The sequence below is a fragment of the Artemia franciscana genome, chromosome 1, assembly GCF_032884065.1.
Source record: "Artemia franciscana chromosome 1, ASM3288406v1, whole genome shotgun sequence".
Classification (NCBI taxonomy): domain Eukaryota; kingdom Metazoa; phylum Arthropoda; class Branchiopoda; order Anostraca; family Artemiidae; genus Artemia; species Artemia franciscana.
In genome coordinates, this window is record NC_088863.1 from 22,075,766 (window position 1) to 22,100,215 (window position 24,450).

A 24,450-nucleotide genomic window follows, 5' to 3' on the forward strand; every position below is an offset into this window, starting at 1 on the left:
GAGAATACTTGTACTTTTGTGTTAACGTTTGTTTACTTTTCTGTTGCGAAACGACTTAGTTTTACTTAAAACAAAAAGCAATGTATCCAATAATAAAATAGACAATACTTTTTTCAAGCAGTTCCGTGATTCCTCTGTTATCGGCTTCGAGCTCCAATTTGAATTTTAATAATTCTTCATCGAGTCTCCGAACATAGCGATCAACAAGGTCGTACATTTGGTTAGCCTGTTGTATTTTTTCATCTGAAAGAAAAGAAGAGAAAAAAATAAACATAATCAAGCCAAAAATTAACTCATTAATACAAAATACAAATGCTTTCATAAGAATTCTCAAACGGACCTTTTTTTTACCAGAAAAAAAATATAAAGAAAGATATAAAGAAATTTCAAAATCGATTATTGTGAGGCTAAAAAGAAAATTTACAACTCAAATATTCAGTCTATACAAAGCACATTTTACACGACATCCCTTTTTGATGACGTTAGGTATAAACAGTACGTTCCCAACATAAAATAAACAAAACAAATGTCTACAATCTACGTTCAGACAGGTGTTAAGACTTTAGCCAAAATAATAAAACATTAGAGCTAAACGATATCATCCGTTTAAAACTATCCGTTATGATTCAACGTGTTGACGCATGCTTTAAGTTATTAAGCATAACATTGGGTCGTAAACACTCAACAGTCAATTTTGCAAACACTTGTTCAGCCACAACGTTGCAAGTTTCCACCTGATACTAATTTTCTCCCTGAACACCTGAAAGGGGACATATTTAGATCGTTTATTTTAAATCAACCGTTAAGTTTTTGAAATGAATTTCATACTAAGCAGTAATGTCCCCTTTTATCGCTTCAAGTATGTTACTAAAGATTTAATGGACATTTTGCCATAGTAAAAAAAAAAAAAAAAAAAAAAAAAAAAAAAAATTTGGACTTACAATTCTTAAATTTGGATACAAAGTTACGAACAGTCAAACAGGTCAATATATTTCGTTTACTGGGGCAAACCTCATTATCCCTATCTCTGTCACTGGCTATAGCGATACAGTAGATATATCCAGCATGCTTCTCAAATATCCAGAACATTTTCCAATTAATAAAGTATTCATGCTAAAACCAGAAGCCGATAGTTCTAATTAATTCTAACAATCAGAGTTCGGCCCCAAACAAACTTTCGGCTATCATCTTAGAAGATGATAGATATTTGCATAACAATACTTTATTCTTAAAATAATAGCTGGATGTAGCCTAGTCGATGGGGGTTCACAAACCACCTCAAAGGACAGAATTTGAAGTTCTACACAAGTTTTTTTTTTTTTTTTTTTTAGATAGATTGTGCATTAACCTTTTTTCCAACGATTCGTAGGTTAGTGTGTTTAATGCTCTGCTTAATCAATTGAACCGTATAAATTTAAGCATAAATTCTAAAATTTGAGGGAAGAGGATGCAGACTCCTTCCTTGAATTCATCAGTGGACTTAGCCTTTTAGGGGTTCCTGATCTGTCCATTAGGGTGTTCTATCCCTTGACTTGACCACCAAAAGATTTACCATCATTTCTGATTTTAATTACCATTACGAATTTCAAATACTTCAATACCTAGAATTTACCATTACTAAGGGACCAACAGCAGCACCCTAAAAATTTAGTCTCCAGATATCTAAAGGTTGTTCTAGTTGCTTTCCTTCCTTGGGTCCTTTTCACAGAAAGTTCGTCATTTTCCTTCAGTTCTTCTTTATTGATTTTTCAATTAAAAAGGAATAGTTGTGGGCATCAAGTCATGGCTAATCCTAGAAAAAGCCAAGACAGATAGTCCAATTGAGTGAGGGGCAATTCTGGCATTAATTCCCCTCCCCCTTATTATGATTGTATAAGAATGGTGTAAGTTGATTTCACAGGTCCATTTCACAGAAAGTTTGTCATTTTCCTTCAGTTCTTCTTTATTGATTTTTGAATTAAAAAGGAATAGTTGTGGGCATCAAGTCATGGCTAATCCTAGAAAAAGCCAAGACAGATAGTCCAATTGAGTGAGGGGCAATTCTGGCATTAATCCCCCTCCCCCTTATTATGATTGTATAAAAATGGTGTAAGTTGATTTCACAGGTCCATTTCACAGAAAGTTTGTCATTTTCCTTCAGTCCTTCTTTAGTGTATTTCATACTCCGTTTTTTGTCTATATTTAAAATGGGTTATAAGTAAATTGTATTTAATTCATAGCAGGGTATTTGGACGGTGTAATAACTTTAACTGGAAAACTAGCCTGGGCTTCTAGTTTTATTAGTAAAATATTTCTTTGTAAATAAAATATAAAGGGAGAAGGAAAATAAGAAGACGTAAACCGCTTTCTTATTTTCCTCTTAAGGAAAATTATTTTATTTAAAGAAAATATTTTAAGGAAAATTATTTCAACCAATCAGCAAAAACAACCAATCAGCAAAAATTAGACTTAAAGGAAAATAAGAAAAGAACAAATGAAGGAATTCCTAAGCAGTTAAAAAAAGAATTATAGGACATTACAATCAAATTATGAGCCTACCTAAAATTAAATTACATTAAAAACAGGTTTTTTAAATTGAAATTAAGGAGCAAAATTAAAACATGAAACGAACAGAAATTATTCCGTATCTAAGGGGCGTTGCCCTTTCCTGAATATCTCGCTCTTCCCGTCAATGTTTTTAGTACTTTTACGAAAAAACTTCTCATTATTATAAGACGGCACTTGTGTTTCGGGAGTTGTCCTTAAGGAATTGGGACTAAAAGTCGAACTTGAGCGTAAAGAGCGAGGTACTCAGAAGGGGGCAACACCCCTCGTATACGGAATAATTTCTGTTCGTTTTAAGTCTTAATGCTGCTCCTCATTTTCAGTTGAAAAACTTTTTTTTGTTAATTTAATTTCAGATCGTTTTCCCAAAACACCAGGGCTCCCCCTTCATGGTAAATTCCTTCCTCCGTGGAGATTGCTCCCACGTAAAATATTTACATCCTCGCTGAAAATTCCCCCGGAAAATTTCTTCCAGACAATTTTGCCTGAAAAATTCTTCTTAGCATATTTTTATTCAAAAAAAGCTTTATTTTCTGATCGTTTTTCAAATCACGCCGGATAGCCCCCTCCCCCCACAGTGAACATTTTTCCCAGAAAAAATCCAAAGAAAGTTACTCCCACGGAAAATTTCCCCACGGAAAATCCCCCTCCTCCACAGAGAAATCTTTCAGACAATTCCAAACCTTGCTGAAAATTTCCCTGGACAATTCCCCAGAGCCCCTCTACATGTAAAATTGAGTTGACAAGAGAAAAGATAGACAAATAAGAAGAATATTGAATAGCATTTCTGGAAAATTCCTCCCTCAACAAACTCCTCCCATGAAAAACCCGTCAAAAAAGAGCTGTGGGGTGTCATGTTATCCCCAAAAGCGTAGTCATTGGACCTTTCAACTATTCTGAATAAAACGGCTACCTCATCATCAAAATCATATCAAATAACTATGGGGAAAATGGGTGTGAAAGGGTGGCTAGCTGCCCTCCAATCTTTTTGGTCACTGGAAAAGAGCACTAGAATCTTTAATTCCTGTTCGAATGAACACTCTCGCGATATTCTACAACCATTGGTTCAGTACGATCACCCCTGGAAGGGAGGGGACAAAATAAACACATCCGTGATGTCTTTTTCTGGCAGAAAATACAAAATTCTATATTTTTGGAGATGGAAGTTTGAAACCTTTACATTGGTATTCTCTGATACTCTGAATCTGACGGTGCGAGTTGGATTAAGATTGCTGTTTCCCCCCCCCCCCCCATTTTAAAAAAATCAGGAAAATTTTCTCAGTTTCTCGTAGCCTTTGGTGGGTAACACTAAACCTATTGAATCTTATATGTTTGGGATCAGTAGAAACAGCCAATCCTTTTGATATATCCGTTGATATTGAAATTTCGTTTTTTTTTAGACTTTGGGTGCTATTGTGTTGAGTCACTGCTTAGTTACAGTTCGTTACCACAAACTGTTTGATCAAGCCAAAATTGAATAGGAGTAATCGCTTTCTGTTGAGAATGACAGCGGCTTTTTGTTAACCTTTGGTTCTTGATTGATTCGCCGAAGAATATTTTATAGTAGTGTTACTTGTTTTGACAATAGATTCATTCCTCAGAATTGTATCACAAAATAATAATATTTGTGATAAATTAATAGTTTTCTTAAAATACTTTAAACGTGAACTGTTGAAAGTTAAGATTTCCCAGGTGAAGCAACCAATAATCAGAGGTAAATATAAAGCTGTTATCAATACTATTCTAAGGATTATTTCTTAAGAAAATTAATAATTGTTTTTTTTTCCAAGTCCTAATGGAATTTCTATTTACGTTCTGGTTTGGACAGGAGCAACTTAGTCGAATATTAATTTTTTCGAATATTAAAATAAGAAATTTGACCGTACACGTTGATTCTTTTCAGTTTTTTATTTTTAATTCTTTTTTCTTCTTTAGGTCCATATTGTTTCTAGTTTTGACTGTTTATTGTGTTAACGTATTTCTTTTCCGTTTGCGCTGAGGATACTTTCCTGATTATATAGAGTTTTTTTTTCAAGTTCTTCAAGTTAGTTTAATTTTTTTCTAGCTCTGATTTACTTGGTTATTTTAACTTTAACTCCGAAGCTTTAAGTCCGATTTTAGCTTTAAGTCTATACAGTTAGGAATAAAACTAGACAATTTATTTTAGACAAATTTGGACAATCCAACCACCAATTTATATTAGCTGAAATAACTCTATTATAGCTCACCAGCATCTTCTAAAACTTTTTGGTAATCTTTGCGTATGGAATTGAACTCAGAGTCTCGTTCCGTATTCTTTAGCTTCTTGGCGTTTGAGAACAAAGTTTTGACACGTGCTTCTAAAGAATCACTCACATCTGCAATAAAAGAAAAGAAAGTGGTAGTTTATTAGTCAGAAGCAGAAACTGATCTAAATTACGCTTCAGAATCTCGTCTGTAGCAGCTATATATAGAAATTTCGTTCATCATTTAAAACATTTCTTCAAGACCCTAGTTTCTGTTTATTTCAGATAAACACATCTGTAAGGATGAACGCCTATATAGTCACATAGCTTGTAGGCCAATAAAAAAAAAATCTTCATTTATAATTGGCCAAAATCCACATTCTTTTCTCTTGCTTCTTATTTCCTTACATTCTTTGTTTTTTTAGTACAAAATAATAAGGATAAAATGAAAAATGTGAAGGGCAAAGGACAAACAAATGCTTGCAAGAAAAATATGATTAACCAAAGTAAAAGATGACAGAAAAGGGACAGATTAGAAACTCACATTTTCACATTCACAGAGTATTGTCATGGCTAATTAGTTTCACATTCACATATAGTTAATAATTAGATTAAGTTCTAATAATTCCTTTTCAAAATATGCTACAATTTAACAAATAACTTTCATACTAATTATTTTAAGTCAACTAAAATAGTTCCGTATTTTTTATTTATTTTTTTAGAAGCGATGATGAATTATTAAATCTTAAACTGGATTTATAGATTTAGGACAGGATTTTTCTTATAACCTTAATTTATGATTTTGGGGATTCCGAAAAAGTCTAATGAACTTAAACTTGATTTTTGTTTCATTCAAAGTAAAGGAATCCGAAAGCCGACTTTTGGTAGACACGATATAATTGAATTGCTTTTCATTCGCATGGGTTGCTGTACCCCTCAACAAGAGAAAACTTTAGTAGCTATTTGTTTACTTTCGTGGCAAATTTATCAAAGAATGTTTCCATGGAGTAATTATATGAAAACATTTTCGAGCTACTAAGTTCGGGTATACCTTTTTAACAAAAATTTTGAAATACCAAAACTTGAATCGGATCTGAAGATTTCGTTTACAGTTTGGAATCTTACATAGACTTTTGCTCTTCATAATCTCTTGAAACTTGGACTTCCCCACTGATCTTACCTTACCTTAGATTCTCATGTGCCTCCAGAGGCACTCAAGGCATTGACAAGGAGTCTCCAATCTTATCCGAATCCTATTGCTGCCAGCACATCTCCCCGCTCGGATTACGGAAACGTGTTAAGGCTGCAGAAATCTGACTAGCATGTGGAGTGTAGGATGTCCTCAGAATAAACTTTCGTCCTGCATCCTGGAGGTAACCACTGGGCGGTTGCTTAAGGAGGTCTGAGGTCTTCATTGATGTTGGAGGTTTTTATACGTTATAAGAGACTGGTTTGCCATTGTCGTATTCAGATATGAAAATTTAAGACTCGAACTGTATGTTCGGGTTTAATTAGGGACATGTATTTTCAAAAACTGATTCTCTTGCTCTCCACTTACATGTCCCGATTCAACTCAGTATACGACAAGATAGATTGAGTGTTCCTATTGAAGAAAAAGCTTTAACATAAAATGAGAAGACGTTTTGTGAGCAAATTCGGGATAACATCACTTTTACCTGCATTCAGGCAGAGAAATTCACGGATTTTTTCAGGAACAAACAAAAAATGTTTATTAAGCAGCAAATAAAAACTAAAGCAGCCTTCAAAAGCTGCTTAAAGCTACATGCAGTTTTCAATCGATATTGTCAAGAATATATTACACACTAAACTGGCATAGACTCTTTATTCTATTGCTCTTAAACTTAAAATGAACTCATCTAATTAAGCACTCAATAAAAAGTCAATAAATGAATCTTAGGATAAATCATTTGAAACAAAGAAATAAACATGTATTTAAGAGTTATGATCAAGATGACTCAACAGCCCAAAAATAGGGAGGAAAATGTAGTATTTCAGCATTTTTGATGTCATATTTAGAGTTAGATCTGTAAAGTAAAGCAGCTATATACATTTTAAATGCTTCGTGTTAACTTTGGCCGAATCGGCCGAATCAACGTTAGATAGCCGATTCGGGAAAACGACTATTTCTAATTTAATCTGGTCTGGTCCCTGATACGTCTGCCAAATTTCATTGTCCTAGCTTATCTGGAAGTGCCCAAACTAGCAAAACCAGGACAGATCAACAGAATTTGTGATTGCTATATGTCAATTGGTAAATATCAAGTTCCATAAAAACCAAGATAAAATGTTGTACTTACTATGAACTTGTAAGTCCAGTTCCCTCATCTCTGTGAATCTATCTCTAAGTTCTTGGGGTAGATGTTCAACAACTGTAACATAGAAAGTTAGGATTAGTTCCATCTGACAATCCCAACTGGAACAATATATTCTCTGAAGGACGTTAATGACTTATATTCAAACAATCTGAAGTAAAATAAAGACAACCCATCATCGTTGCTTAATCTTCTTTTTATGTTGACAGTAGAAGATTTTCATAAGCTATGTAAACAACTCTATATTCTAATATTCAACTATGTTTTTCAATTTTCGGGTACTACAAGCTAGAGTTCATTCATTGCTAGGTTTTAACACTTCAATCATGATGCCATGACCATTCTTTATTGTGAAAGTTTTTTTCGAAAGGTGTTTCTAAATTCTGTAGGTTCTATGGTAAATACACTATCTTTCAATTTACATTGAAAGATAGTGTATTAGCCAGAATTCAGCTTAATATTTATTATAGCCACATTGTATCGTGCTTAAAGAGGTCTGAAGAAGTAGCTGTTCCCCTATGTCGCTTTAGAGCAAAAACAAGAAGTTCAATTTGGAAGAATGACCCAGAGCTCAAAACAATAAAAAATCGGGCTAAGTTGTGGCTAAAAATTTGGATAGCTTGCGGCCGCCCCTTAAGGGGTAATGTTTTCGATATTAAACAAAGAACAAAGCTTGATTTTAAACGTTATCTTCGAAAAATTAGGTACAATGGTGCTGAATTTCCTAAGTCTCCTAGCCAGTGGAAAAAAGTGATTAATGTCGCGAAGTTTGATAGATCGCCTACGGCTGACCGAATCCCTAATGTATCATGGATCAATCATTATAGTAACATTTTCGATACAGTGATATATGCGGTTCATTTTCGTTTTGCCAAGCTCTGTTCTAATCTGTTGCCTAACAAAATCATTCAAGGTCATGTACCTCCCGTTAGTGTTGACCGTGTCAAAAGAAGTGTAGAGAGACTTAGATCGAAATCTTATGATATAGACGGCATCAGTGCTTTTCACCTCAACGCCGATTCGGAGGAATTAGTTTATCACTTGCAGTTACTTTTTCAGATGTGTTTATGCTCTTCTTTAGTCCCTGATTCTTTTTTAGTTGGTAACATTACGTCAATTTATAGGCCTATTACGGTTGCTTGTACTTTAAGTAAAGTATTTGTATATGTTTTGCTCCCTGATCTCCTGTCTAATGTAGATTATATGTCTAATCAGTTTGGCTTTAAGCCGTATATAGGATGCCAACATGCTCATCGTGCTATAGTTTCGCTATTACTTGAAGCGCATAAAAATGGTTTTGAGGTTCATTTTTGTGCACTTGATGTTTCAAAAGCTTTTGATTCAATTTGTCATAGCCAACTTTGGTATTCTTTAATCCAACTTGGTGCAAATGTGTCTATTATATCAACTCTTCGTTTTTGGTACGCTAATTCATATGTTCGACTCAAGTCAGGTGACACCTACGTTGGTAATATCCCCATCCGTTCTGGTCTTAGGCAAGGAGGAGTCTTATCCCCTTATCTTTTTAATGCTTGTCTTTATTCTGTTTTGCCACGTATTAATCCATCATGTTTTTTAGGCCTAACTAATCTTTCGTACATTGCATATGCAGATGATTTACTTTTGATCAGCCGCACTAAATCTAGCCTAATTAAGTCGACCCAGCTTGTTTCTAAGTCTTTTGAGGAAATCGGCCTCAAACTTAATACTGAAAAATGTGAATATTTAGTTTTTAATGCTAAGCATCAAAGTAGTGATCTTGATTGTGGTTATTTTTCAGTTAAGCTCGTTTCTTCGATTCGGTGGCTTGGTATTAGTATTTGTTCATCTTTATCGGCTTTTCGATCCTGTGGGCTAAATGATATTAAAAGTAAACTTAAAAAAGGGTACGCGAAAATTGTCCCGAACCGAGGCAGATTTTCACTAAAGGCTTTATCCAGACTTTATTCTACATATTGCGATCATTCTATATTGTTTCTTTCCGGTTTGCGCCCGTTGTTTAATAATCAAGATTTGCAGGGTATAAGAGTTATGTATTTTCGTTATTGTAAATATTTATTGTATCTGCCGCGTTCTTATAGAAATCAGAAGATTATCAGAAAGTTTTGTGCCACTGATATTATTTTCGTTTATAAAAAACTTTATGCTAGATTAGGTGCTGAGGCCTGTCAATGCTTGGGCCCTTACCACCCTTTGATTAGACTGTATTAATTGTATGATTTTTTGAAAAAAGATTTTTCAAAATTGATTTTTCAACATGATTTTTGAAAAAGGGGAAGTACCCAATGATTTTAGGAAAACTTTAATTAAACCACTGTATAAGAAAGGTGACAAGAGTGAATGTCGGAATTATCGAGGCATTAGTCTGGTCTCTGTAGGTAGCAAATTACTGAGTAATATGATACTTTTTAGACTGAGACATGCTGTAGACAAAGTTTTAAGGGAAGAACAATGCGGTTTTAGAAAAGGTAGAGGATGTGTCGACCATGTTTTCACTCTTAGGTTAATAATTGAGAAGTCCCTTCGTTGTCAAACACCTTTGGTCCTTAGTTTTATCGATTATGAGCAAGCTTTCGATTCTGTTGATAGAACAGCGTTAACAAAGGTCTTATCGTTATATGGTATACCAGAAAAATACATTAAAGTGATTTGCGCTATGTACGAGAATAATACTGCTGCGGTTAAGGTAGGAAATGAGGTTAGCAACTGGTTTTGTATTAAATCAGGAGTTAAGCAGGGTTGTGTTCTATCCCCCTTTATATGGATCATTTTGATGGACTTCGTCTTAAGGAGCACAGGAAAGGCAATTGGAGACCATGGAATCAAATGGGGAGGAAGAACGCTCCTGGACTTAGATTATGCTGATGATTTAAGCATATTAGATGAAAGTGTGAGCAAAATGAATGAATTTTTAGAGGTTTTACGAGTTTAGGGTGCTAAAATAGGCTTGAAAATTAATGTTAAGAAGACTAAGTCACTAAGGTTAGGAATAAGTGAAGATGAACAGGTGACCTTAGGTAACGAAAAGATTGATCAGGTTGGGAGCTTCAGTTACCTTGGTAGTATTATTAGTAAAGATGGTGGGAGCAGTGAAGATGTTAAAAGTAGAATAGCTAAAGCACAGGGTGTTTTTTCACAGTTAAAAAAAGTTTGGAAGAATAGAAAGATAAGCCTACAAACCAAGATTAGAATATTGGAAGCTACAGTGATGACAGTGGTCAAATATGGCTCTGAAGCATGGACACTCCGAAAAGCAGATGAAAATTTACTAGATGTTTTCCAGAGAAATTGCCTACGGATTGTTCTGGGTACCCGGCTGACTGACCGTATTTCAAACAGTAGGTTGTACGAAAAGTGTGGTTCAATCCCGCTTTCTGGGGCTATAATGAAAGAAAGGTTGAGATGGCTAGGCCACGTTCTACGGATGAAGGATGACAGATTACCGAAGATTGTCCTTTTTGGCCAACCGTCTGGGGCTACACGGAAAGCAGGTCGTCCTTGTCTGGGTTGGGAGGATGTCATAAATAAGGATTTAAAGGAAATGGGAACTTCCTGGGAGGGTGTAAAGAGGGAGGCTTTAAATAGATTAGGTTGGAGGAGGAGCGTGCGTAGCTGTGTTGGCCTCAGGCGGCTTGGTGCTGCAGTGAGTTATTAGTAGTAGTAGTAGTAGTAGTAGTATTAATTGTATTGTTTGTGTTATTTCGTTTTTCTTTCCTTGATGTTTTTACTCCGCTTAATTTGTCAAAACAAGCGGGTAACAAATAAATTATCATTAATTATTATTCCTACTTCACCATGAATAAATTCTAGTCCCACATGTACTCCAAGTGCAAAAACAATTGGGCATATTTAAGGCAACATATTTGGCATTTCCCTTCCCCTCCCTCAAGTCAAAGTTCAAATCCCCTTGGTCCTCTCCAAAAACAGACTTCCTGGAATTTTCAACTTATTCTCCCATGCTGTTTCATAGATATTGCAGATATGTTAATTTAATAGCCAGGTGACATGCGTCTAGTAGATTCTAGGTTCCATATAAGAGAGGAATAGACTTCCTTCACAAAAAAATTCTCTGGAAGTTTCAACCGCGATCAAGTGAGAGCATTGTCAATGAAAATAATAAAGGATTACGAAGAGGCTATAGTTGTAGTATCCAAAATCAATTCCAAAGGTTTTTGAAACTATGTCCAATCCCAAAATCCAGAATTGTGTTTGGTAACAAATCCTTTGGTACAGTGCAAAGAAACCTTGGCCCAAAGCATGTTACTAATGCTTCAAATGAATGTTTTGTGTCTGTCTTCACATCACCAGATTTCTGCCCTCTTTTTGAGTAACCTGAGAGATCAAGATCCCGATTCTAGCCATTATAAAATATCAGTTGAACCTTCAGATATGGATGGAAAAACTAGACACAAATAAATCAGTTGGTCCTTATGGTATATGTCTTAAGTTACTGTGAATAATTGCATCAAGAACTATTTGCTGTTCTTGCAAAAAGTGCCAGAAATCCCAAGACTTCAAAGTGATTCCAGATATATGGAAACTGACACCTCATATAACTCCTACACATAAGAGAGGGAACAAGAAAGATGCTAGAAATTACAGATCTTTAAACACTACATTTACAGTAGGGAGGCCCCTTTGTTCAGTAGCTACTAATCTTATTGATGCTCATGAATATTTAACTGATCAAAATGACCTTTTGTTCAATAGCTACTAATCTAATTGATGTTTATGAACATTTAACTAATCAAACTAACCAGGCCAGGACTTATGCCTAGGCCCACTAGGCCTGGTACTAGGGGCACAAAAAAAAACACTGAGTGATTTTTTTTTTTTTTTTTTTTTTTTTTATCAAAAACTGGGCTGGTGTGATTTATCATCTAAGTGGCAGGTGAATTTGCTGCTGTGCTTTCTATCCACAGAAAAGTTATTTTAAAACAACACGGTAATTCCATAGTCACTTATAAACTGTCAGACATCTCCCAAGAATGGCAGCTGAGAGCTTCGTATCGCCTCTTTCTTACATTACTTTTGCCTGATCACTAATCAGTTGCCTTCTGTTCAGGGCTTCTACTATCCCAGAATTTTCAATGATTTCCCTGTAAATTTTTGTGTCTCCCTGAAAAAATTGTTTTGGGCTAGGGGCACCAAAACACCTGGGCCTAGGGGCGTCAAAGGTTTAAATCCGGCCCTGAAAACATGATGCCCCAAGAGTTGTCCAGAAGAAGATGAGTCTCTATACTGGTGACACAAAGATTATTTCCTCCTCTGTCCATTCCTCACTCCAGTCCGAACTTGACCTTCTCACTAAATAGGCAGAATTGTGGCATCTGAAGTTTAATATCTAGAATTGGAAAATAATGGGGAGAAAACCGAGTAATTTTTTTGTTTTTTCTTAACAAAAAACTGGACTGGTGTGATTTATCATCAAAGTGCCAAGTGGACTTTACTTCTGTGCTGCCTAATCAAATTTTAAAACAACACAGGAATTCCATAGCCACTTATAAACTGTCAGGCATCTTCCAAGAATGGCAGCTGAGAGCTTGGTATTACCTCTCTCTCTCTCTCTCTCTCTCTCTCTCTTGGCTTATCACTCTTCATTTGCCTTCTGTTCAAGACTTCCACTATCCCAGAATTTCTGAGGATCTCCCTGTAAATCTCTGTGTCTTCCTGAAAAAAAAATGCTTTGGCCTAGGGGCACCAAAATGCTCAGGCCCAGGGATGCCAAAGATTTAAATCAAGCCCTGAAATTGACCAAGAGATTCCTGTAGACCTGGCTCTTTACAACTTCGCTAAAATCTGTCACCAATAACTTCATACAAAGCTGAAGGCCATAGGTACACGTTTTGATGCTATGGAATGGATCAAATGTTCTTATCAGAAAGAAAACAACTAGAAAATGTTGTGGGGAGAATACTGAGATCATCAGGTCTTATGAAGCAATGTAGAGCCTGGAGGACCCAAGCAGCAGGCACTGGCTATAAATCAAATGGACCTTTGGCCAGTCCCTTTTACCACGAAAAAGCTTTTCAAAGTTTTAATCTGCCCTAAAGTGAATTTCGGCATGTAGGTTATCACCCCCTTTGACAAGGGAAACAAGTAGGCACTGGAGATGCAACAAAGATGTGCAACAAAGTACACCAAAGACATTGATAGCCAATTCTGTCCTGAGAGGCTCAAGTTTTCTTCCCTCAGCAACAGAGGGAAAATAGAAGATGTTATCATGGCCTACAAGCTTACAAATTCTGAAGGATCCCTCCTCATTTAAGGTAAATAATTCTGCCAGAATAAGAGGATAACCAATGAGGTTATTTTGAAGAAAAGCACTGAGCTGAGAAACTACTTCTCAAACTGTGATGTCATCACAAGGAATTCCTTCACTGAAAAACAGTGATGGCTGCTGTTGTTGATGCTTTCAAGAGGCCAGTGGATCCAGACTAGTATACAAAATCGAGAAAAACTGTCAAGAAGTATAAATCTTGAAGAATATTACCATCTAGTTTTTAAATAACTGTAAGCACAAGCAATTAGCAGGTTCATTTAAAGTTTCTTATATTAATTCACCAGCTACAAAAAGCATACCATTTACAGTACCTTTTATGCTCTTTTCATTTATAGTCATTGCTCATTAAAAATACCATTTTGAGCCTTTAAAAGGTTCTTAACTATATGGGGACACATGGTTGCTCATGACTTTTGGTAATAGAGCTGAAAAACACTTGATTCAATTCAAAAGCTGGTACTTAGCTTATACTGACAGTCACATGTTTCAAAAACATTTGTTTCTTACAATTAAAGGAAGACCTGGATAGCACAGCACACTGGTCAGAAAAGTGGCTGCTAGAGTATCAAGTTTAAAAATGCAAGGTGCTTGACCTTGGCCTTACCAACTGTAAGCAAACGTAATCATTGCGTAATTCCAGATCTGGCAACAGATCTAGGCTGACACCAACAGAGAAAGAACATGAACTTAGAGTTAGCATAAACAATCATTAGAATTTATATCAGCATCCCCTCCCAATTGTGTCAAAGGCAGGGAGACTCCTTGGCAACACCAAAAGAACATTTGTCAGCCATGAGCTAAATCTAATTAAAAAAAAAAAAGTTGTATACCACCATGGTATGCCCAGAGCCTTCCCTACAATTCAATGGATATAAGCAACTCTTTGAAAATCTGCAGTGATACGTCACCAAAATACTATATAACCTAAGACCCTCCCCCCTTACCATGAAAGGCTTGCAGCATTATACATTCTTTTCCTTACGTACTGTAGAAAAAGAGGTTATTCCATCACAACATTCAAGCATATGCAAAGTAATCCTACTTCAAGCCTCCTCCCCATCAATCCCAGGCAGAAAATTCAAAGGAACTCCCAGAATATTTCCTAACAAACCACTTATTGTACAGAGAACTACAACTGCTACTCCAATTGCATTGAAGTAGAAGAACCCTGGAGTCTTTCAAGCAAGGTGTAGAAAAGGACTCGGAGCAGAAGGATTGGCATCTATACTGGGATGCCCCAGAGTCATTAACCAAACTTGTCAAGTCAACACTGACAGTTATTCTACAAGGAGCCATCATTATACACCTGCACAATAGATTTCAAAAATTTACTCTTGTTTTTTCTTTAAGGCACTATCTAGAAGTTCTTGATTTGTGCTTCTTGAACTAAAGACAATGTTGAAAAACAATTTTGGGGAAATATGGCAATGCTGTAATTTAAAGAACCATCCTATCTTGTCTATTAGAAACTTTTATAGTTTGTGCAACCAAACTATTTAGAACTGATGGGACAGTTTTGCCATAACTTGTAAGGCTTGGATAAAAGATTTGAGTAAATTACAGAAAACTAAAAGCAAACATCTACTTTCCTGAAAATATTAGAAAACCATTTAGCTCCCAGTGGTTTTTGCTGGAGATGGAGATATTCAGTTTTAATGACACTTACATCATCAAAAAATGTACATTTTGTTTTTCTGATTAAATAGAGCAGAATTTTCCTATTAAAGTTTGGGAAAGGGCATTCCCTAGAAAATATTCTAGTGTGCCTTCACAAAAGTCACTAAAAATCAGTTCAAAGGAATTATCATTTCAGTAATTTGGCTGCTTCATGAGTTCCTGGTGGTGCCACCTGCTTTGATTGAAAAACTCTTCAACAAAAGGGAAGAAAAATTTCACTATCTTGTTTTAAGTCAAACCATGTTCTGCTAGTTCTGCTAGGAATAAAAAGGAACAAAATATCATTTTAAGAGCCCCTTAAAGGGTATTAAAATTTAATCTAAACTGGAAGCAATTTGTCTATTTATAAAGAGGGCTGAAAGATGTATTGAATGATATACTTATCTCCCAGATAATTATAAATTAGTGTAAGAAAACCTCAAGCATGTATTCAAGATCAGTGGCATTAATAACAGGAGGAGGGGAGCAGGTGGTGTTTCCCCCTGTTTTTTGAAATTACCTTTTTGGTGGTTGCCCCCACCCCCGGCTGTTTAAAAAAAACATTTTTGCCCCCTTCTGCATTTTTGTGAATTGATATCAATGATTCATTTTCAATAAAGATTTGTATTTAAAGCCATCAAAATTAAAAAAAAAAATATATATGTCACTTATTTCTGTTTAGTAGATGAACTGAAGACAAGGAGAGTTCAAAATTTTACAAAAGCAATCCTGCTATTTAACTCTGATTGCCTCAATGTAAATGTCTGTAGAGAGCTACTGCTTTTTATGTAAAATTACAAAAATGTATCAATAACTGATGAAAATGAACATCTAATAATACCACAACCTTACTTTGTTGTTTTGGGTTTATAAACTATTCCTGTATAGATGCCCTTAATTTAGTAGGCTACAACATTTATTGATGTTTAAAAATCAATGTTGAAATGCCTTTGTGAGGCCAGCAATTGATGGATTTGGTAAGAGCACTAAAAGGTCTATGAAGTTCATCTTTCAACTAGAAAATTACCTAAGCAAATTAAAAGCATACTTAAACTTTTTATTTAAGTCATTTTAGAGGAAGAATGTAAAACTTTCAGAAGCAGATCTACAGCACAATGAGGTCCCAATAAAGTGTTTTGGTCCTTATTTTTAACTTTATATAAAATGAATAATTGGATTAACAATGATTCTTGACTACTAAGGTCCTTGAGTTAGCCCTGTAGTTTCAATCTCTGGGTCCTATATTACCAAGCTGAGATCAAACCCATTGCACCATCACAGGACTATTTAATTTTGCTGAATCCTTATTTATAAGATTTTAGAGAATTTGAAAAAAATGTGTCTTGAATTTGAAGAAAAAAATCATAACAGGCTATATGCTAGAATCCTAATAAATCCATTGCATGTTTTTTCAAAAACCAAGAGTCAAATAAGAGTGAAAACAAACCAAGATTATCATAAGTGAAAATACCCTCTTTTCAAACAGTTTGTGGTAACAAACTGTAGTAAGGAGCAACCCAGCTCAATAGTAACCAAAACTCTAAAAAATAGAATTTTGGTACCAATAGCTACATCAAAAGAATTGCATTTTAATGCTGATTTTAAATATACAAGTTTCATCAAGTTTAGTCTTACCCATCAAAAGTTACAAGCCTGAGAAAATTTGCATTATTTTAAAAAATAGGGGAAACACCCCCTAAAAGTCATAGAATCTTGACGAAAATCACACCATCAGATTCAGCGTATCAGAGAACCCTACTGTAGAAGTTTCAAGCTCCTATCTACAAAAATGTGGAATTTTATATTTTTTGCCAGAAGGCAGATCATGGATGCATGTTTATTAGTTTGTTGTTTTTTTTCCCAGGGGTGATCGTATCGACCCAGTTGTCCTAGAATGTTGCGAGAGGGCTCATTCTAACGGAAATGAAAAGTCCTAGTGCCCTTTTCAAGTAACCAAAAAATTGGAGGGCACCTAGGCCCCCTCCCACGCTAATTATTTTTCCAAAGTCAAAGGATCAAAATTCTGAAAACTTTATAACTATGTTATAAAGAGAAAATTACTCTGTATATGAAAGGGGCTTTTCCTTCTCAATGCCCCGCTCTTTACGCTAAAGTTTTTTACTGTTTTAAAATGTAGAGTTAACCCTTTCATGCCTGTGGTCACCATACGGATACCGCTCGCCTCCTATTTTTTTTCTCTCGACTCGACAAAGTCACAACCGTGATTTCTTTTCCACTAGATAGCGCTTGCTTGACTCTGTCGCGTTTGAATTTATTGTCCCTCAAGGCTTTACCCGAGCGGTCGAGCGAGCGTCCAAGTTTAGACAAAACATAAAATGTCGAAAAAGAGGAAAGGTGCAGATTTCGACCTCGATGACCTGGACGTTTCTGGTAAGTTCAGAGCCTGATTATGATCTTATTTTGTAGCTAAGAATGCGTTCTTTTGAATGAGATATCACTAGTCTAATTCTGAGCTGTAGTTTAGCCGCAAACAAGGTTGCTAACGATCGGTTACCAAATGGTCACGTCAGGCATTCAGTGCCAAACCATACCTAGGCAGATTTGTACAGCAAACGAGGCAGCAAGTCCTTTTTATGATCGGGAATAGGCACATTTTCTTTCTGTTCCTCCTTTTTACTGAAACAAGGGTAAAAAAGCCATTTTGTGGGATACCTCAGGCAAGTATTGAGGCCAATGGTCTATTTTATTGCAATATACTATTATTATTGTTATTATTAAGTGATGCACTTACCTTGAATTTCTTTTCAGCTGATCCAAGCACGAGCTCTGACTCCAAGAGAGGTCATGGCCCCAAGCCCTTGGAAGAGAGACTGATCAAGGAAAGAAGTAGAAGAGTTACCAAGAAAATGACTGCAGAAGAAGCAGCAAGGCTTTTATTCATACCTGATTGTGATTCAGATCTCGATATCTCTTCCGACGACGACGACCCAAACTGGGCACCAGACAATCCAGATCAAGAATTTCAGCCTTTACGTTCTCTCAACTGTTATGGCAATGAAGACGGAAGAGATGAAGAGGATATCGACCACACAGACGACATCTCTTTAGCAATGCTTGGCAGGTTCGAGTTAGACAATGGCGATGACACGGATCAATTCGATTTGCCTCTCCCGGGCTTGAATGATACAACAGCGTCAAACAGTTCTTCAAGCACATCATCAGCACCAGTGTCAGCTTTTTCTGCAATACAGTCAGCAACAGTTACTGCACCTGCTGAACCCTTTGTCCTTACAAGAGCTCAAAAAAATCCTCCTTCCCAAGCAGTGGCCGGTCTAGTAACTCCAACTGATGCTCCTCAGGTCACGGCAAAACCAGTAGCAAAAAAGAAGGTAGCGAAGGAGGCAAAGCAATATAAGTGGATAAAAACGGAGTCCGAACCTCGAAATATTACATGGAAGGGTTCTATGCCACACTATGACGAGGTACAAACGCCCCTTGATCTCTTCCGAATGTTTATCACAGAAGACATTATTTCAAACATTGTGGACCAAACGAATCTGAATGACATGAGAAAGAAGAATCTTGCTCTGAAACTTTCCCTTGAAGAGCTGCGCAGATTTCTTGGAGTTCAAATGCTTATGAGCATTCTCAAACTTCCGGCTATTAGAATGTACTGGGAGAATGGAATACGATATTCCCCGGTGGCTGATACCATGACCAGAGATAGGTTCATCAGCTTGAGGTCTTTTTTCCACATTTGCAATGACACCTTAATGATACCGAAAGGGGAGGTTGGTCATGATAAACTGTTCAAGATCAGAAGACTATACGACGCATTCAGGGAGAATCTGAAAAAAATAGACCCTGAAGAGATCCAAAGTATTGACGAACAGATGATCCCATTCAAAGGAAGAATTGGATTTCGACAGTACTTGAAGGACAAGCCCCACTCGTGGGGTGTAAATGTTTTCACGAGAGCCGGCATCAGCGGAATAGTGTATGACATAGAGATATATACAGGAAAAGGAGCTGTTGAAATTTCTGAACTTGGCCAAGGTACTGACGTTGTCCTTCGGCTTGTAGAAAATCTGCCAAGGTTCATGAACTTCAAGTTGTTCTTTGATAACTTCTATACTGGCATCGATCTCATTCACAAGCTCCGGGTTGAATATGGCATCGAATCATGTGGCACGATACGCAGCAACAGAATGAGGGGCGCTGTTCTAGATACCGACGCCAACATGAAGAAGAAAGGACGAGGGTCAGTGGACTTCCATTTTGAAAGACATTCAGAAGTATCGGTAGTAAAATGGTATGATAACAAACCAGTCCATTTGGCTTCTTCATACTGTGCAGTCACCCCAATTGATAAGTGTCAGGGATGGGATGGCACAACACGGAAATACGTCGAAGTTGATCGCCCCCGAATCGTCCGTGACTACAACAAATCAATGGGGGGCGTAGATCTTGCTGACATGTTCCTGGAGCTTTACAGGACTGACATTCGCTCTAAGAAATGGTATATGAGGATTGTGTACTACTTCTTTGACATGGCTGTGAACAACGCCTGGCTGATACACCACCGACAGTGTAAGCAGATCAATGTTCAGCACATGTCTCTGCTGTACTTCAAAATGGACATTGCTCGTGTGTTGGTTCTTACTGGCGTATCTCAAAGTCCTCGAGTTGGAAGACCATTCTTATCAGTGACCAAGCGCAATACGACTACCTCGCGAGACGGGATGCCTTCGGAATCAGTGAGGTTTGACCAGACCTCGCATTTTCCGGATACGACTGAAAAGGGAAGGTGTCGCTATGAGAAGTGCGTTAGGGGTGGAACCAGTCGAATCATGTGTTCGAAGTGCAAAGTTCGACTGTGTTTGAACTCAGATCGTAACTGTTTCACAAATTTTCACCTAAAATAGTATCTGTATATACCTGACGTGACCATATGGTAACCATTCACATTTTGGATATGGAATGAAATAAAAATTTAAAAAAAATAAACCTGTTCTAGTTGAACCTCCAGGATCACTCTCTGCTATTTTCAGAATTTTTACGCAACTCCTTCTTGGTTCAGGTCTGAAAGGGTTAAGAGAAAGAGTCAAACTTTAGCGTAAAGAGCAGGGCGTTGAGAAGGAAAAGCCCCTTTCATATATGGAGTAATTTCTGTTCGTTTTAAGTTTTTAATGTTGCTCCTTCCTTTCATTTAAAAAACTTGTTTTTTATAATTTAATTCTAATTTAAGATGACTAAATTAAGCTAGTGTGCATCCTGTCTTCTAGGCCTAAGCCATATCCTAAGGCTTAAAAACAGAAAAGGAGTAGAGATAGGACCTTCAAAACACCTTTGCCAGAGAATAAATCTGGCACTGTCTACTCCTGAAAGTTGCATTATCCTAATGGGACATTTTCTTATTATATCACTAATGATAGATCTAAGAAACAGGCATGCCTCTAGAATCTGAATTACATACTGAAATAAAATATTTCATTTTAAATTCATTTTTGTTGGAAATGAACTTTACCACCACCCCCATCCCTCCTCTTTATATGATATTTTTTCTGCTGCAAATTTAATTTTAAGCCCTTTACAAGCTTTCAAAGATGATACCTTCTTATCTTGTTTTAGATACAGCTTCTATACCTACAATAGCATAAATCTTGTTAAAACTGGTTTATTCATAAGTTGAATCAATTGTGACAAAATCAAGATACAATAAATACATAAGAAATATACAAGGGATGTTTTCAAATAAGGTCTGTTTGAGCATAAGTACACAACAAAATATTATTTCAAAAAGTAAATTTATTTTAAGAAAGTACATCCTTTACTCTATTTTTTGACATAATTACTAAGTATGTTCAAACACTTATCATACCTCTCAACCAGTGTTAAAATAGCCTCTTAACAAAAACTTGCTCCAATAACCAAGAGTTCACTGCTGTTTTCATGTCATTGTCATCACTCTAACAGTTGCCACTGGGGTGTTGTTTGAGGTTGAGAAACAGACGGTAATCACTTGGTGCAAAATCAGGACTGTAGGGCAGATGGTCTAAAACTTCCCAGCCAAAACTGTACAATGGGTTGCAGGTCTGACCTCCAGTGTGAGGTCTTACACTGTCATGAAGATGCACAATTCCCTTTTGTCAGCATACCACATCTCTTGTTTTGAATTGCTCTGCATAGTTTTTTGACATTTTGGTAGTATACTTCTGCATTGATAGTGGTTTTACACTGCATGAAGTTGACCAGCAAACCACCATACTTATCCCAAAACACCAATGCCATGATTTTGTGCTGGGGCAGAGTTTGTTTAGCCTTGACCTTTACATGGAAGTATGTGTGTCTCTATTCCATGCTGTGTTACTTTGATTTGGGCATGATATTCTAAACACATGTTTTATCTCCAGTTCATGACCTGACTGAAAAATTTATCATCTTCTTTGTGATAACAAGTCAAGAACTTCATTGCATGCTCAAATCTATGGTTTTTGTGGTCCTCTGTAAGGAGTTCTGGGACTCAACAGAATCACAGTGTCTGAAACTGTAGGTTTTCAGAAACAATATTGTAAAGTACTGACCTCAAAACCTCAGGAAATTCATTTGACAGACAAGACATTGTGAAATGTCTGTTCTCACAAATCCTGGCTTCCACTGATGCAAACAATTTGTCTGCAATCAAAGAAAGGCAATCAGAGTGGACCTCATCATGAATTGAACATGATTGAATTCTTGTACTCACTTATGCACTTCTGCTTTCACTCATATGAGTATCATAGCATACTTTGCAAATCTGTTGATGGATTTCTGCAGCAGAGAAGTCCTTTGCTGACAAAAACTGTATCACTGAGCAAACCTCACAACTGGCGAGCAAATCAATATCCTTGAACATTTGGAAGCACAAAACAGAACCTTAAAGGTTAGCTACACAGCCAAAACTGAGCACAGTTGTTCTCAAGACATGCTGGTAAACAAAGCATGCACTCTTTGCAGTATGTGTGCAAACTACTAGTGTCTACAATAAAATAGGCCTTAATTAAGAAAACATGCCTTGTACAATAGGCTATAGGTTCTTTTGTGAAACAAACTACAATGCAGGTACATTTTAATTAAATATTCGTACTTGTCTATTATTCAGAACATAATCAATAAGTGAAGTTAGGTCCTTTCATGAAACAAACCATGATGCAGGTGCATTTTAATTATATATTGGTACTTATGTATCATTCAGAACACACTCAATAAGTGAAGTTAGGTTCTTTTTGTGAAACAAACTATGATGCAGGCAGTGCTGCAACAAGTACTCCAAATTTTTACTTAAGTATCAAGTATTAAGTACTCATTATTTTTTTACTTAAATATCAAGTAATAAGTACTTTCCAAATTCTTACTCAAGTATCAAATATCAAGTACTTGCCAAAATTGTACTTAAGTAATACTTCAAGTACTACTTCAAGTATTTATTCTATGTATATGGTTTCTTATCCCCTTCCCTTGCCTATAAAATGTCCCCTGTCATTCCTCTCTTGGAAACCTTAATCAAGAACCAGAATTTCTGTTTTATTGTTTTTAACGTTTCCCTTATTCGGCTGGTACACACCCAATGAAGTCCAAGAAAATAATCTTAACCAATTTTCAACACAACGGCTTGAAAGGAAAAGACTATCAAAATAATTAAGTGTAGTCAAAAACTCTTGATTGGATTAGACATATCAGATGACAGGATTAACACAGTGTACGTAGAGTTGAACTTCTGGCGATTAGCATTCAATTAAATCTGGCACATTTAAAAAAATACAGGGTTATTCTGAAACATGTGGGAATGACGGAAAAAATATTGAAAGTATTGTTTTCCATTGCTTGGCTGGTACATACCCAACAAAGTCCAAAAAATAATCTGAACCAATTTTCAACACAACAGCTTGAAAGGAAAAGACTTTCAAAACAATTAAGTGTAGTCAAAAACTCTTGATTGGATTAGACATATCACATGACAGGATTAACACAGTGTACGTAGAGTTGAACTTCTGGCAATTAGCATTCAATCAAATCTGGCACGTTTAAAAAAATACAGGGTTATTCTGAAACATGTGGGAATGATGGAAAAAATATTGAAAGTATTGTTTTCCATTGTTTGGCTGGTACATACCCAACGAAGTCCAAAAAATAATCTGAACCAATTTTCAACACAACAGCTTGAAAGGAAAAGACTTTCAAAACAATTAAGTACAGTCAAAAAACTCTTGATTGGATTAGACAGATCACATGACAGGATTAACACAGTGCATGTAGAGTTGAACTTCTGGTGATTAGTGTTCAGTCAAATCTGACACATTTGAAAAAATACACGGTTATTCTGAAACATGTGGGAATGATAAAAAAAAATATTGAAAATATTTTTTTCCCTTGTTTGGCTCGTAGACACCCAACAAAGTCCAAAAAATAATCTGAACCAATTTTCAACACAACGGCTTGAAAGAAAAAGACTATCAAAACAATTAAGTGCAGTCAAAAAACTTCTGATTGCATCAGACAAATCACATGACAGGATTAATACAGTGCACATAGAGTTGAACTTCTGGCGATTAGTTTTCAGTCAAATCTGGCATGTTTGAAAAAATACAGGGTTATTCTGAAACATGTCGGAATGGTGGAAAAAATATTGAAAATAGAAAAATAAACTTTGGATTGGCTTTAAAACAGATAAAAGGTAATAAAGTAGTTCATTCTCTGATTCAATAAATAAAAACCTTAGCAACAAAAAAAAACTCAAATTTAAAAGTAAGGAGCCAAGTGAGTCAGTTGCAGACTTTTTTAACAAGAAAAATTAAAGCTCAATAATGAAAAATCAATTGATGGCATGTCTCGCCCTCGGCACCTTTACAAGGAAACTGCCTCAAGTTTTCAAGTTAAATTTCAGACATGCTATGAAAATGTATGGCATCTATATCTTTTGGCTGGTTTTCACTCAAGCAAGCTGCATGGTGTGTAGTCAATTCAGATGGTCAGTAAAACTCCCTACAAACATATATTATAAAATCATAAGCCTGCAGCAAGTCTGCTGATCCAGACGCATTCCATACAGCTGGTCAAACTGCAGAATGAATGAATGAATCAATGAATGCACTTTTTATCCATAAAAGTATAAAAAACACAAAGTACAGAGTATTATAAATAAACTAAAACAATGAACAGCAAGAAAAAAAATTCAGACTAACAAAAGACAACATGGACTAACTAACCAGTATCAATATGGAAAAAGGCTGCAGAGGGTTGTAAACGTGAATAAAGTAGATAGTCTTTTTCCATAAATCATCACTGGAAGACCAAATCCAAGAAGGCATATCTATTAAACCAAATTGAGCAATTATTTTTCTATTTTGGTGCCAACTAGGAAGCTGGAGGAGGATTTTGCAATATCTGAAATAAGCTGCATGTACAGTAT

At 36.1% G+C, this 24,450-nt stretch overlaps 1 protein-coding gene across 2 annotated transcripts in view; it reads right to left on the reverse strand.

Annotated features, from left to right (window-relative positions):
• The window catches only part of LOC136026938 (inhibitor of growth protein 3-like), a 55,809-nt gene that overhangs the window by 25,805 nt on the left and 5,554 nt on the right, over positions 1-24,450 (reverse strand). For both annotated transcript variants that reach the window (XM_065703786.1, XM_065703796.1), the window contains exons 2-4: positions 7,088-7,159; positions 4,773-4,901; positions 109-243 (exon numbers count right to left, since the gene is read on the reverse strand). In XM_065703786.1, coding sequence (XP_065559858.1) covers positions 109-243; positions 4,773-4,901; positions 7,088-7,159 — 336 coding nt within the window. The remainder of the gene's footprint in view (positions 1-108; positions 244-4,772; positions 4,902-7,087; positions 7,160-24,450) is intronic.